Below are 14312 nucleotides of genomic sequence, written 5' to 3' on the forward strand. Positions count from 1 at the left end.
AAAGAAGAAGGCAAAAAGCACTAGGAATGAAGCCACATATGTATATTCCATTCACACACTAACACGACACACAAACAGCCAAACACGCATCCTACAATGCATGCCTCACATCCAACATGTTTTAACTTACACAGGATCCATCACACACCACGCTAAAAGATATGCTAGCATGCACTTATTCCGACACACTCAAAATACGCTTCCTGTGGTCATTTTAGAATTCTAACAGTAGCCCATTTCGATATACACTGTCAAATGTTTCTGACAGATCTGGAAAACAATAATACACTTGTTTCTTTCTCATTTAGAAATTGATGAATAGCTGATTGTAGTAGTAGTGTTGCATCTATGTTGGAAAGACGCTTCCGAAATGAAAAGTAGCAGACATAACAGACAAAAATCAGACATAGCAGAAATATGAGATAGATGTTTTCTGTAAGACAACAGCAATTTGTCGAGGTCTCTTGCGTAGCTGAAACAGAAAGAGGAACCAATAACTTATCAAACATTGTAGCTAAAGTTTATTCAACATCCACCTAAGCATTAACACGGTTTGTGCACGCAAGCCTAATCCAGGTAATCCAGATCATCCTAACAGCCCCTCGATAAACCTGCTTACTAAATACCTTCACCAAGCAATTGGGGAAATTCATGCAGAAAGCGTGCCCACATTAAAGATCTTGTTCCCAAAGTAAATACAAATTTTCCTTAATTGTCATTCAACTGACTGGAAAACCTACCAGAAATAGGAGTTATCAACACATGGTCTACCGGTATATTTGATGTTCTATTCGGTGATTAACCCGGGATAATCCCACTTACACCTTCCTACAGTTAGCTCCACAACTACGGGGGAGCACAAGCGAATGCACTTTCACACCAAGCCCAATCCCTAAATGCGTTAAGGTTTAACTATGTTTTCATTAACCATTATGAATGATTCACGGTTAAATGGATAATGAAACGATCAACGAGTGTTGTCTTTGTTATGTAAATATGTTATTTTAGAACAAGTATATAGATATGAGAGAGCACAGGCAAAGCATCATTCGCTTGCAAACTGGCTTAGCAGAAAACACCTTAATCCAAATATTTGGACCTGTAGAAAGTATTCGTTTACAGAAATGTTTAGGGAGGAAAGTCACAATTTCCCACAGGTTTTCCAGACACGAGGATTTGTTTTCGACGATGACGATTCACGGGATAGCGGCTTTGAGTCTCTCTGCAGTGACAGTGAGGTTGGCGCTATAATATATTATGCATGCTTTGTATACATTAGAGAGACATAAAGGTAAATTTGTGCACAAAAAGTAAGACAGAAAAGTACACGCACTAACTGATAACTGAGTAGGGCTAGTCTATTAAACATAAAACTGTTGGATTAAACAATCGAAATGCAATGTATGTATTTTCCTTCAGGTATCTCCACAATCTTTGGTTTTCAAGAAAACCAGTTTTCTCGGCCCAAGGAAGTCCCTTTTGACAGAAAAGAGACCACGTGAGAATGACGATGATGAGGATGAATATGTTGTGGCAAGGCAGATCAAGAAACAGAAGACAGTCGATAGTGTCAATAAAAGAGCACAGAAAGAAGTAACGTCAGAAGCGATGAAGTCTGCTTTGGACAAAATGGAAAACGAAGGAGACTTGATCGGCGATGGTTCGCAGGTTAGTGCAAAGTACCTTTTCGCATCCAACGGTTTTAATTAAGAACTTCTGTAGTGCCTAAATAATGGGAATGAAAAAACAAACTTGATCACTTTGTAAGACAGACATAGAAGCTGCGTTATAATGAAAGTTTCGTTCACTTTCAGGTTCATTGTCTCCCCACCATACAAGGCCGACACAAGGATCTCAAGTCTGTGTCTGCACAAACAGTTAGTCAGCTTCTTGCTGGAAAATATGCTGACCTCATTTCCAGTTACCAAATCATCGACTGTCGTTACCCCTACGAATACGAGGGCGGTCATATTGAGGTAAGGCCTCTTGATAATTCTTTCATCGTACAAACCTATATGGCACTTTTGTATTTGAATACAAGAAAGAAATCTGAAATGACAGAAATCAATATTCTTAATGTGGGTGATTTTTTACTGTTATATATCAACTTCAGGGTGCGGAGAATCTTCACAACCAGGCTCTGATCACGGATTTAGTGACCGGTCTACAGCAGCGTGACACCACTCAACGGAACATCCTCATCTTCCACTGTGAATTTTCCTCAGAGAGAGGCCCCAAACTGTAAGTGTATGAGAAGCTGACGTGAACGATTTCAGATTTAAGATTTCGATTAAATGGGTGATGCACCAATGAAATTTAAAGTAGTTATCGTTGTCAATTCACCATTTCATTTAACGATATATTATCGGATACAGATTGAGACACCTGAGAAACCTTGACCGGAAGCTGAACAGTGACCGTTACCCTTTCCTCTTCTACCCGGAAGTATACCTGTTAGATGGTGGATACAAGGCCTTCTATGAACAACATCAGGTAAGTTGAGAAACGTATAAATAGGTACAAATCTAATAATGCAATATCCGAATTCCAGCACTGAAGTAACATTTAAATATATTATTGTTAATTATTAATAAATAATGTGATACTTTTGTCAAAAATCTTTTTGTTAAAGTGCATGCATTATGTACAGTTACTACTATGTTTCAGTCTCAATGCAATCCAAGAAACTACGTTCCCATGCTGCACCAGAATTACTCCAAACAACTACGTCACTTCCGAGTCAAGTCCAAGTCCTGGACAGCAGGAGACAAACAGAACATGCGCAGTCGACGTCACCAACTAGACGCGTCACCACTCAAGATGTGTCTTTGGTAATCTGGAGGATGAATTAGTGACATTGGACATTTCACCTGTTTTGGGGGCATGAGATTTGGGGGACTTGTTATTTAATATTTCTTGTTTATGTTGTGTTGGTGCCTGAATGTTGAGGCAATAACTGAACACTTTACACTTATGTTGACCACCGTTATCAAGCATGATGTGATCTATAGTATTTTTACAATATGAATAAATACAGACTTACGCAATGTTTGTTTTCCTCCATTTCTTCGTTTTGTTCAACAGACATACATTTTCTGAAAGTATTGAAACAAGTAGCATGCTATGTCAGGCGGAGTTTTAAATACCGTACTTGCTCGAAGAAAGTATACTTCGCACAGCAGTATCCTAACTCAGAAACGCGAGGAAGGTCTTGAGCCATCGGTCATTTGTCATTTGATCTATCTTTGGTGATGGCTGTTAATTATCACCACAAGTGAAGACTTCCGGAAAATTCTAATTTTAACTGAAGCAGTCTTTTTCAATGACCCAAAGAATACTTCAAGACATTTATCACAACGAAATTCATGTTTTTGCTTCAATGCAATATTGTGGACAATATGTCTTAAATATCACATAAACATATACGATATGGCTATGAATGGATTCAGAACATTATCCTGTCTGTCCGATGTTTGTTTAGAGAAAGGGTTGATGACTTCTTGACATTACGAAAGACATTTTGTAAGTTGTTTCTGCATTGTTAAGGACTGAATAAAATAAGAGGAGAATGGTGCCATTCATTCTGTTGAACTTGGCATGTTGTTAATGAAACAACCACACTTGTATGTTTGAAAGAATGATGATACATTATGTATACAAGGCATTGTGTATTAACGATGACACACAGCTAACACACAGTGCACAAATATTCTAACGACCATGTTCAGTCCAAACAACATTATTTGTTGTATGACACCAACACCAAGAATGCTTTGACACTGCATCTATATATATTACATTACATCTATGTAGGGAAACCCATTCATTGTAACTCCACATTTCTAAGCATAAACGGTTACCCGGATTTTAATGGTTCATTCCCATTATGACTACCCCAAGCTTGACTACCCGTCCAATATACAACATACCTGAACATGCATTCGGCCTCTACATGTATATCGCAAAGAATTTCAACAGAAATGTTGCAATGAATATCATGCCACCTCCGAGTAAACACAATAACTGTCAGATGAACACAAGATTCTGGAAATATACATTTTACAAGAAACAGTCCAAAAACCAATTCTGTCTTTAACGGCAGCAGCTTGTTTAGATCTTTTATAAAGATTAGATAAAACATGAGACATGAGTAAGAAATAAAATTCTCTTCACCGTTATCTATTTTCAGTTTACATCCACCAAACATTAACTCAGCTTCTACAAGCATGAATTTAAGCCAGCTAATCCAGATTATCCTAACAACCCTTTTGATGAACCTGCTTACTTTACACCTTCACCCAGCCAGTAAGGAGTTCACACAAAAATTGTTTGCGTATTAGAAATTGTGGTTGTCATCTTAAAACAAATCCTCTTCACACCATCGTATGGAAAGAAAGAAGACAAAACGCACTTGGAATGCAGCCACATATGTATATTCCATTCACACACTAACACGACACACAATCAGCTAAACACGCATCCTACAATGCATGCCTCACATCCAACATGTTTAACTTACACAGGATCCATCACACACCACGCTAAAAGATATGCTAGCATGCACTTATTCCGACACACTCAAAATACGCTTCCTGTGGTCATTTTAGAATTCTAACAGTAGCCCATTTCGATATACACTGTCAAATGTTTCTGACAGATCTGGAAAACAATAATACACTTGTTTCTTTCTCATTTAGAAATTGATGAATAGCTGATTGTAGTAGTAGTGTTGCATCTATGTTGGAAAGACGCTTCCGAAATGAAAAGTAGCAGACATAACAGACAAAAATCAGACATAGCAGAAATATCAGATAGATGTTTTCTGTAAGACAACAGCAATTTGTCGAGGTCTCTTGCGTAGCTGAAACAGAAAGAGGAACCAATAACTTATCAAACATTGTAGCTAAAGTTTATTCAACATCCACCTAAGCATTAACACGGTTTGTGCACGCAAGCCTAATCCAGGTAATCCAGATCATCCTAACAGCCCCTCGATAAACCTGTATACTTTATACCTTCACCATGCAATTGGGGAAATTCATGCAGAAAGCGTGCCCACATTAAACATCTTGTTCCCAAAGTAAATACAAATTTTCCTTAATTGTCATTCAACTGACTGGAAAACCTACCAGAAATAGGAGTTATCAACACATGGTCTACCGGTATATTTGATGTTCTATTCGGTGATTAACCCGGGATAATCCCACTTACACCTTCCTACAGGTAGCCCCATAACTACGGGGGAGCACAAGCGAATGCACTTTCACACCAAGCCCAATCCCTAAATGCGTTAAGGTTTAACTATGTTTTCATTAACCATTATGAATGATTCACGGTTAAATGGATAATGAAACGATCAACGAGTGTTGTCTTTGTTATGTAAATATGTTATTTTAGAACAAGTATATAGATATGAGAGAGCACAGGCAAAGCATCATTCGCTTGCAAACTGGCTTAGCAGAAAACCCCTTAATCCAAATATTTGGACCTGTAGAAAGTATTCGTTTACAGAAATGTTTAGGGAGGAAAGTCACAATTTCCCACAGGTTTTCCAGACACGAGGCCTCGTTTTCGACGATGACGATTCACGGGATAGCGGCTTTGAGTCTCTCTGCAGTGACAGTGAGGTTGGCGCTATAATATATTATGCATGCTTTGTATACAATAGAGAGACATAAAGGTAAATTATGTGCACAAAACGTAAGACAGAAAAGTACACGCACCAACGGATAACTGAGTAGGGCTAGTCTATTAAACAGAAAACTGTTGGATTAAACAATCGAAATGCAATGTATGTGTTTTCCTTCAGGTGTCTCCACAATCTTTGGTTTTCAAGAAAACCAGTTTTCTCGGCCCAAGGAAGTCCCTTTTCACAGAAAAGAGACCACGTGACAATGACGATGATGAGGATGAATATGTTGTGGCAAGGCAGATCAAGAAACAGAAGACCGTCGATATTGTCAATGAAAGAGCACAGAAAGAAGTAACGTCAGAAGCGATGAAGTCTGCTTTGGACAAAATGGAAAACGAAGGAGACTTGATCGGCGATGGTTCACAGGTTAGTGCAAAGTACCTTTTCCGCATCCAACGGTTTTAATTAAGTACTTCTGTAGTGCCTAAATAATGGGAATGCAAAAACGAACTTAATCACTTTGTAAGACAGACATACAAACTGCGTTAAAATGAAAGTTTCGTTCACTTTCAGGTTCATTGTCTCCCCACCATACAAGGCCGACACAAGGATCTCAAGTCTGTGTCTGCACAAACAGTTAGTCAGCTTCTTGCTGGAAAATATGCTGACCTCATTTCCAGTTACCAAATCATCGACTGTCGTTACCCCTACGAATACGAGGGCGGTCATATTGAGGTAAGGCCTCTTGATAATTCTTTCATCGTACAAACCTATATGGCACTTTTGTATTTAAATACAAAAAAGAAATCTGAAATGACAGAAATCAATATTCTAAATGTGGGTGATTTATATACTGTTATATATCAACTTCAGGGTGCGGAGAATCTTCACAACCAGGCTCTGATCACGGATTTAGTGACCGGTCTACAGCAGCGTGACACCACTCAACGGAACATCCTCATCTTCCACTGCGAATTTTCCTCAGAGAGAGGCCCCAAACTGTAAGTGTATGAGAAGCTGACGTGAACGATTTCAGATTTAAGATTTCGATTAAATAGGTGATGTACCAATGAAATAAAAGTAGTTATCTTTGTTAATGCACCATTTCATTTAACGATATATTATCGAATACAGATTGAGACACCTGAGAAACCTTGACCGGAAGCTGAACAGTGACCGCTACCCTTTCCTCTTCTACCCGGAAGTATACCTGTTAGATGGTGGATACAAGGCCTTCTATGAACAACATCAGGTAAGTTGAGAAACTTTTAAATAGGTACAAATCTAATAATGCAATATCCGAATGCCAGCACTGAAGTAACATTTAAATATAATATTATTAATTATTAATAAATAATGTGATAATTTTCACCATAAATCTTTTTGTTAAAGTGCATGCATTATGTACAGTTACTACTATGTTTCAGTCTCAATGCAATCCAAGAAACTACGTTCCCATGCTGCACCAGAATTACTCCAAACAACTACGTCACTTCCGAGTCAAGTCCAAGTCCTGGACAGCAGGAGACAAACAGAGCATGCGCAGTCGACGTCACCAAATAGACGCGTCACCACTGAAAATGTGTCTTTGGTAATCTGGAGGATGAATTAGCGACATTGGACATTTTGCCTGTTTTGGGGGCATCCGATTTGGGGGACTTGTTATTTATTGTTCTTGTTTATGTTGTGTTGGTGCCTGAATGTTGAGGCAATAACTGAACGCTTTACACCTATGTTGACCACCGTAATCAAGCATGATGTGATCTAAAGTTTTTATATAATATGAATAAATGCACACTTACACATTGTGTGTTTTCCTCCGTTTCTTCGTTTTGTTCAACAGTCATATATTTTTTGAAAGGATTGAAAGAAGTGGCATTTACATCACGCGGAGTTTCAAATACGGTATTTGCTTGAAGACAGTAATATACTTCGCACAGCAGTATCCTAGCTTAGAAACGCGAGGAAAATCTTGAGCCATCGATCATTTGTCATTTGATCTGTCTTTGGTGATGGCTGTTAATTATCACCACAAGTGAAGACTTCCGGAAAATTCTAATTTTAACTCAAGCGTCTTTTTCAATGACCCAAAGAATACTTCAAGACATTTAACACAACAAAATTATCCATGTTTTTGCTTCAATGCAATATTGTGGACAATATTTCGTAAATATGACATAAACATATACGATATGGCTATGAGTGGATTAATGAAATTATGCTGTCTGTCCGATGTTTGTTTAGAGGAAGTTTATGTGACTTCTTGACATTACGGAAGACACTTTGTAAGTAGTTTCTGCATTGTTAAGGACTGAATAAAATAAGAGGAGAATGGTGCCATTCATTGTGTTGACGTTGGCATGTTGTTACTGAAACAACCACACTTGTATGTTTGAAAGAATGATGATACATTATGTATACAAGGCATTGTGTATTAACGAAGACACACAGCTAACAAACAGTGCACAAATATTCTAACGACCATGTTCAGTCCAAACAACATCATTTGTTGTATAACACCAACACTAAGAATGCTTTGACACTGCATATATATATATTACATTACATCTATGTAGGGATACCCATTCATTGTAACTCCACACCTCTAAGCATAAACGATTACCCGGATTTTAATGGTTCATTCCCATTATGACTACCCCAAGCTTGACTACCCGTCCATTACGCAACATACTTGAACATGCATTCGGCCTCTTCATGTATATCGCAAAGAATTTCAACAGAAATGTTGCAATGAATATCATGCCACCTCCGAGTAAACACAATAACTGTCAGATGAACACAAGACTCTGGAATTATTCATTTTACAAGAAACAGTCCAAAAACCAATTCTGTCTTTAACGGCAGCAGCTTGTTTAGATCTTTTATAAAGATTGGATTAAACATGAGACATGAGTAAGAAATAAAATTCTCTTCACCGTTATCTATTTTCAGTTTACATCCACCAAACATTAACACAACTTCTACGAGCATGAATTCAAGCCAGCTAATCCAGATTATCCAAACAACCCCTTTGATGAACCTGCTTACTTCACACCTTCACCCAACCAGTAAGGAATTCACACAGAATTTTTTTGCGTATTAGAATTTGTGGTCGCCAAGTTAAAACAAATCGTCTTCACACCATCGTATGGAAAGAAGAAGACAAAAAGCACTTGGAATGCAGCCACATATGTATATTCCATTCACACACTAACACGACACACAATCAGCCAAACACGCATCCTACAATGCATGCCTCACATCCAACATGTTTTTACTTACACAGGATCCATCACACACCACGCTAAAAGATATACTAGCATGCACTTATTCCCATACACTCAAAATACGCTTCCTGTGGTCATTTTAAAAACCCAACAGTAGTCCATTTCTATATACACTGTCAAATGTCTCTGACAGATTTGGAAAACAAGAACACACTTGTTTTTTTCTCATTTAGAAAATTTAGGAATAGCTGATTGTAGTAGTAGTGTTGCATCTATGGTGGAAAGACGCTTCCAAAATGCAAAGTGACATCAGAGATAGCACAGATATCAGATAGATGTTTTCTGTAAGACAAGAGCAATTTGTCTAAGTCTCTTGCGAAGTTGAAACAGAACCAGGAACCAATAACTTATTAAACCAGTCCACATTGTGGCTCAATTTTATTCAACATCCACTTAAGCATTAACACGGTTTGTGCACGCAAGTCTAATCCAGGTAATCCAGATCATCCTAACAGCCCCTCGGTAAACCTGCTTACTAAATACCTTCACCATGCAATTGGGGAAATTCATGCAGAAAGCGTGCCCACATTAAAGATCTTGTTCCTAAAGTAAATACAAATTTTCCTTAATTGTCATTCAACTGACTGGCAAACCTACCAGAAATAGGAGTTATCAACACATGGTCTACCGGTATATTTGATGTTCTATCGGGTGATTAACCCGGGATAATCCCACTTACACCTTCCTACAGTTAGCTCCACAACTACGGGGGAACACAAGCGAATGCACTTTCACACCAAGCCCAATCCCTAAATGCCTTAACGTTTAACTATGTTTTCATTAACCACTATGAATGATTCACGGTTAAATGGGTAATGAAACGATCAACGAGTGTTGTCTTTGTTATGTAAATATGTTATTTTAGAACAAGTATATAGATATGGGAGAGTACAGGCAAAGATCATTCGCTTGCAAACTGGCTTAGCAGAAAACCCCTTAATCCAAATATTTGGACCTGTAGAAAGTATTCGTTTACAGCAATGTTTAGGGAGGAAAGTCACAATTTCCCAGAGGTTTTCCAGACACGAGGCCTCGTTTTCGACGATGACGATTCACGGGATAGCGGCTTTGAGTCTCTCTGCAGTGACAGTGAGGTTGGCGTTATAATAATATTATGCATGCTTTGTATACATTAGAGAGACATAAAGGTAAATTATGTGCACAAAACGTAAGACAGAAAAGTACACGCACCAACGGATAACTGAGTAGGGCTAGTCTATTAAACAGAAAACTGTTGGATTAAACAATCGAAATGCAATGTATGGATTTTCCTTCAGGTGTCTCCACAATCTTTGGTTTTCAAGAAAACCAGTTTTCTCGGCACAAGGAAGTCCCTTTTCACAGAAAAGAGACCACGTGACAATGACGATGATGAGGATGAATATGTTGTGGCAAGGCAGATCAAGAAACAGAAGACCGTCGATAGTGTCAATAAAAGAGCACAGAAAGAAGTAACGTCAGAAGCGATGAAGTCTGCTTTGGACAAAATGGAAAACGAAGGAGACTTGATCGGCGATGGTTCACAGGTTAGTGCAAAGTACCTTTTCCGCATCCAACGGTTTTAATTAAGAACTTCTGTACTGCCTATATAATGGGAATGCAGAAAATCTTAATCACTTTGTAAGACAGATATAGAAGCTGCGTTATAATGAAAGTTTCGTTCACTTTCAGGTTCATTGTCTCCCCACCATACAAGGCCGACACAAGGATCTCAAGTCTGTGTCTGCACAAACAGTTAGTCAGCTTCTTGCTGGAAAATATGCTGACGTCATTTCCAGTTACCAAATCATCGACTGTCGTTACCCCTACGAATACGAGGGCGGTCATATTGACGTAAGGCTTCTTGATAATTCTTTCATCGTACAAACCTATATGGCACTTTTGTATTTAAATACAAAAATGAAATCTGAAATGACAGAAATCAATATTCTAAATGTGGGTGATTTATATACTGTTATATATCAACTTCAGGGTGCGGAGAATCTTCACAACCAGGCTCTGATCACGGATTTAGTGTCCGGTCTACAGCAGCGTGACACCACTCAACGGAACATCCTCATCTTCCACTGCGAATTTTCCTCAGAGAGAGGCCCCAAACTGTAAGTGTATGAGAAGCTGACGTGAACGATTTCAGATTTAAGATTTCGATTAAATAGGTGATGTACCAATGAAATAAAAGTAGTTATCTTTGTTAATGCACCATTTCATTTAACGATATATTATTGGATACAGATTGAGACACCTGAGAAACCTTGACCGGAAGCTGAACAGTGACCGTTACCCTTTCCTCTTCTACCCGGAAGTATACCTGTTAGATGGTGGATACAAGGCCTTCTATGAACAACATCAGGTAAGTTGAGAAACGTTTAAATAGGTACAAATCTAATAATGCAATATCCAGCACTGAAGTAACATTTAAATATAATATTATTAATTATTAATAAATAATGTGATACTTTTGTCCATAAATCTTTTTGTTAAAGCGCATCCATTATGTACAGTTACTACTATGTTTCAGTCTCAATGCAATCCAAGAAACTACGTTCCCATGCTGCACCAGAATTACTCCAAACAACTACGTCACTTCCGAGTCAAGTCCAAGTCCTGGACAGCAGGAGACAAACAGAACATGCGCAGTCGACGTCACCAAATAGACGCGTCACCACTCAAGATGTGTCTTTGGTAATGTGGGGGATGAATTAGTGACATTGGACAATTTGGGGACATCCGATTTGGGGGACTTGTTATTTATTGTTCTTGTTTATGTTGTGTTGGTGCCTGAATGTTGAGGCAATAACTGAACACTTTACACTTATGTTGACCACCGTTATCAAGCATGATGTGATCTATAGTGTTTATACAATATGAATAAATGTACACCTACACAATGTTTGTTTTCCTCCATTTCTTCGTTTTGTTCAACAGACAGATATTTTCTGAAAGAAGTAAAACAAATGAAATGTTATATCACGCGGAGTTTCAAATACCGTCTTTGCTTGAAGAAAGTATACTTCGGACAGCAGTATCCTTGCTTAGAAACGCGAGGAAAATCTAGAGCCATCGATCATTTGTCATTTGATCTGTCTTTGGTGATGGCTGTTAATAATCACCACAAGTGAAGACTTCCGGAAAGTTCTAATTTTAACTCAAGTAGTCTTTTTCAATGACCCAAAGAATACTTCAAGACATTTAAGACAACGAAATTCAAATTTTTGCTTCAATGCAATATTGTGGACAATATTTCGTAAATATCACATAAACATATACGATATGGTTATGAGTGGATTAAGAACATTATGCTGTCTGTCCGATGTTTGTTTAGAGGAAGTGTTGATGACTTCTTGACATTACGAAAGACATTTTGTACGAAGTTTCTGCATTGTTAAGGACTGAATAAAATAAGAGGAGAATGGTGCCATTCATTCTGTTGAAGTTGGCATGTTGTTACTGAAACAACCACACTTGTAAGTTTTAAAGAATGATGATACATTATGTATACAAGGCATTGTGTATTAACGATGACACACAGCTAACAAACAGTGCACAAATGTTCTAGCGACCACGTTCAGTCCAAACAACATCATTTGTTGTATAACACCAACACCAAGAATGCTTTGACACTGCATATATATATATTACATTACATCTATGTAGGGATACCCATTCATTGTAACTCCACATCTCTAAGCATAAACGATTACCCGGATTTTAATGGTTCATTCCCATTATGACTACCCCAAGCTTGACTACACGTCCATTACGCAACCTACTTGAACATGCATTCGGCCTCTACATGTATATCGCAAAGAATTTCAACAGAAATGTTGCAATGAATATCATGCCACCTCCGAGTAAACACAATAACTGTCAGATGAACACAAGACTCTGGAATTATACATTTTACAAGAAACAGTCCAAAAACCAATTCTGTCTTTAACGGCAGCAGCTTGTTTAGATCTTTTATAAAGATTAGATAAAACATGAGACTTGAGTAAGAAATAAAATTCTCTTCACCGTTATCTATTTTCAGTTTACATCCACCAAACATTAACTCAGCTTCTACAAGCATGAATTTAAGCCAGCTAATCCAGATTATCCTAACAACCCCTTTGATGAACCTGCTTACTTTACACCTTCACCCAACCAGTAAAGGAGTTCACACAGAATTTTTTTGAGTATTAGAAATTGTGGTCGTCATCTTAAAACAAATCGTCTTCACACCATCGTATGGAAAGAAGAAGACAAAACGCACTTGGAATGCAGCCACATATGTATATTCCATTCACACACTAACACGACACACAATCAGCCAAACACGCATCCTACAATGCATGCCTCACATCTAACATGTTTCTACTTACACAGGATCCATCACACACCACGCTAAAAGATATAATACTAGCATGCACTTATTCCCATACACTCAAAATACGCTTCCTGTGGTCATTTTAGAAACCCAACAGTAGTCCATTTCTATATACACTGTCAAATGTCTCTGACAGATTTGGAAAACAAGAACACACTTGTTTCTTTCTCATTTAGAAATTTATGAATAGCTGATTGTAGTAGTAGTGTTGCATCTATGGTGGAAAGACGCTTCCAAAATGCAAAGTGACATCAGACATAGCAGAGATATCAGATAGATGTTTTCTGTAAGACAAGAGCAATTTGTCGAGGTCTCTTGCGAAGTTGAAACAGAACCAGGAACCAATAACTTATTAAACCAGTCCACATTGTGGCTCAATTTTATTCAACATCCACTTAAGCATTAACACGGTTTGTGCACGCAAGTCTAATCCAGGTAATCCAGATCATCCTAACAGCCCCTCGATAAACCTGTATACTTTATACCTTCACCATGCAATTGGGGAAAGTCGTGAAGAAAGCGTGCCCACATTAAAGATCTTGTTCCCAAAGTAAATACAAATTTTCCTTAATTGTCATTCAACTGACTGGAAAACCTACCAGAAAGAGGAGTTATCAACACATGGTCTACCGGTATATTTGATGTTCTATTCGGTGATTAACTCGGGATAATCCCACTTACACCTTCCTACAGTTAGCTCCACAACTACTGGGGAACACAAGCGAATGCACTTTCACACCAAGCCCAATCCCTAAATGCCTTAACGTTTAACTATGTTTTCATTAACCATTATGAATGATTCACTGTTAAATGGATAATGAAACGATCAACGAGTGTTGTCTTTGTTATGTAAATATGTTATTTTAGAACAAGTATATAGATATGGGAGAGCACAGGCAAAGCATCATTCGCTTGCAAACTGGCTTAGCAGAAAACCCCTTAATCCAAATATTTGGACCTGTAGAAAGTATTCGTTTACAGCAATGTTTAGGGAGGAAAGTCACAATTTCCCACAGGTTTTCCAGAC

At 38.1% G+C, this 14312-nt stretch overlaps 2 protein-coding genes across 2 annotated transcripts; both read left to right on the plus strand.

Annotated features, from left to right (window-relative positions):
* The first annotated feature begins 5998 nt into the window (after positions 1 to 5998).
* Positions 5999 to 7227, plus strand: LOC137265097 (M-phase inducer phosphatase-like). Its single transcript, XM_067800410.1, has 5 exons — positions 5999 to 6058; positions 6206 to 6367; positions 6506 to 6633; positions 6767 to 6884; positions 7060 to 7227. The coding sequence occupies exons 1-5, from the start codon at positions 5999 to 6001 to the stop codon at positions 7225 to 7227; spliced, it is 636 nt and encodes a 211-aa protein (XP_067656511.1).
* Positions 7228 to 10385: 3158 nt separating this feature from the next.
* Positions 10386 to 11605, plus strand: LOC137265098 (M-phase inducer phosphatase-like). Its single transcript, XM_067800411.1, has 5 exons — positions 10386 to 10445; positions 10591 to 10752; positions 10891 to 11018; positions 11152 to 11269; positions 11438 to 11605. Exons 1-5 carry the CDS (start codon positions 10386 to 10388, stop codon positions 11603 to 11605), a joined length of 636 nt encoding a protein of 211 aa, XP_067656512.1.
* The last annotated feature ends 2707 nt before the right edge of the window (positions 11606 to 14312 follow it).

The sequence above is a fragment of the Haliotis asinina genome, chromosome 15 (genome assembly GCF_037392515.1).
Source record: "Haliotis asinina isolate JCU_RB_2024 chromosome 15, JCU_Hal_asi_v2, whole genome shotgun sequence".
Lineage (NCBI taxonomy): Eukaryota > Metazoa > Mollusca > Gastropoda > Lepetellida > Haliotidae > Haliotis > Haliotis asinina.

Coding starts and splice junctions, on each gene's coding strand:
- LOC137265097 (XM_067800410.1), top strand. CDS start 5,999: ATGAAGTCTGCTTTGGACAAAATGGAAAACGAAGGAGACTTGATCGGC. Junction 6,634..6,766: donor TCAGAGAGAGGCCCCAAACT/GTAAGTGTATGA, acceptor TATCGAATACAG/ATTGAGACACCTGAGAAACC. Junction 6,885..7,059: donor CCTTCTATGAACAACATCAG/GTAAGTTGAGAA, acceptor ACTATGTTTCAG/TCTCAATGCAATCCAAGAAA.
- LOC137265098 (XM_067800411.1), top strand. CDS start 10,386: ATGAAGTCTGCTTTGGACAAAATGGAAAACGAAGGAGACTTGATCGGC. Junction 10,446..10,590: donor TGATCGGCGATGGTTCACAG/GTTAGTGCAAAG, acceptor GTTCACTTTCAG/GTTCATTGTCTCCCCACCAT. Junction 11,019..11,151: donor TCAGAGAGAGGCCCCAAACT/GTAAGTGTATGA, acceptor TATTGGATACAG/ATTGAGACACCTGAGAAACC.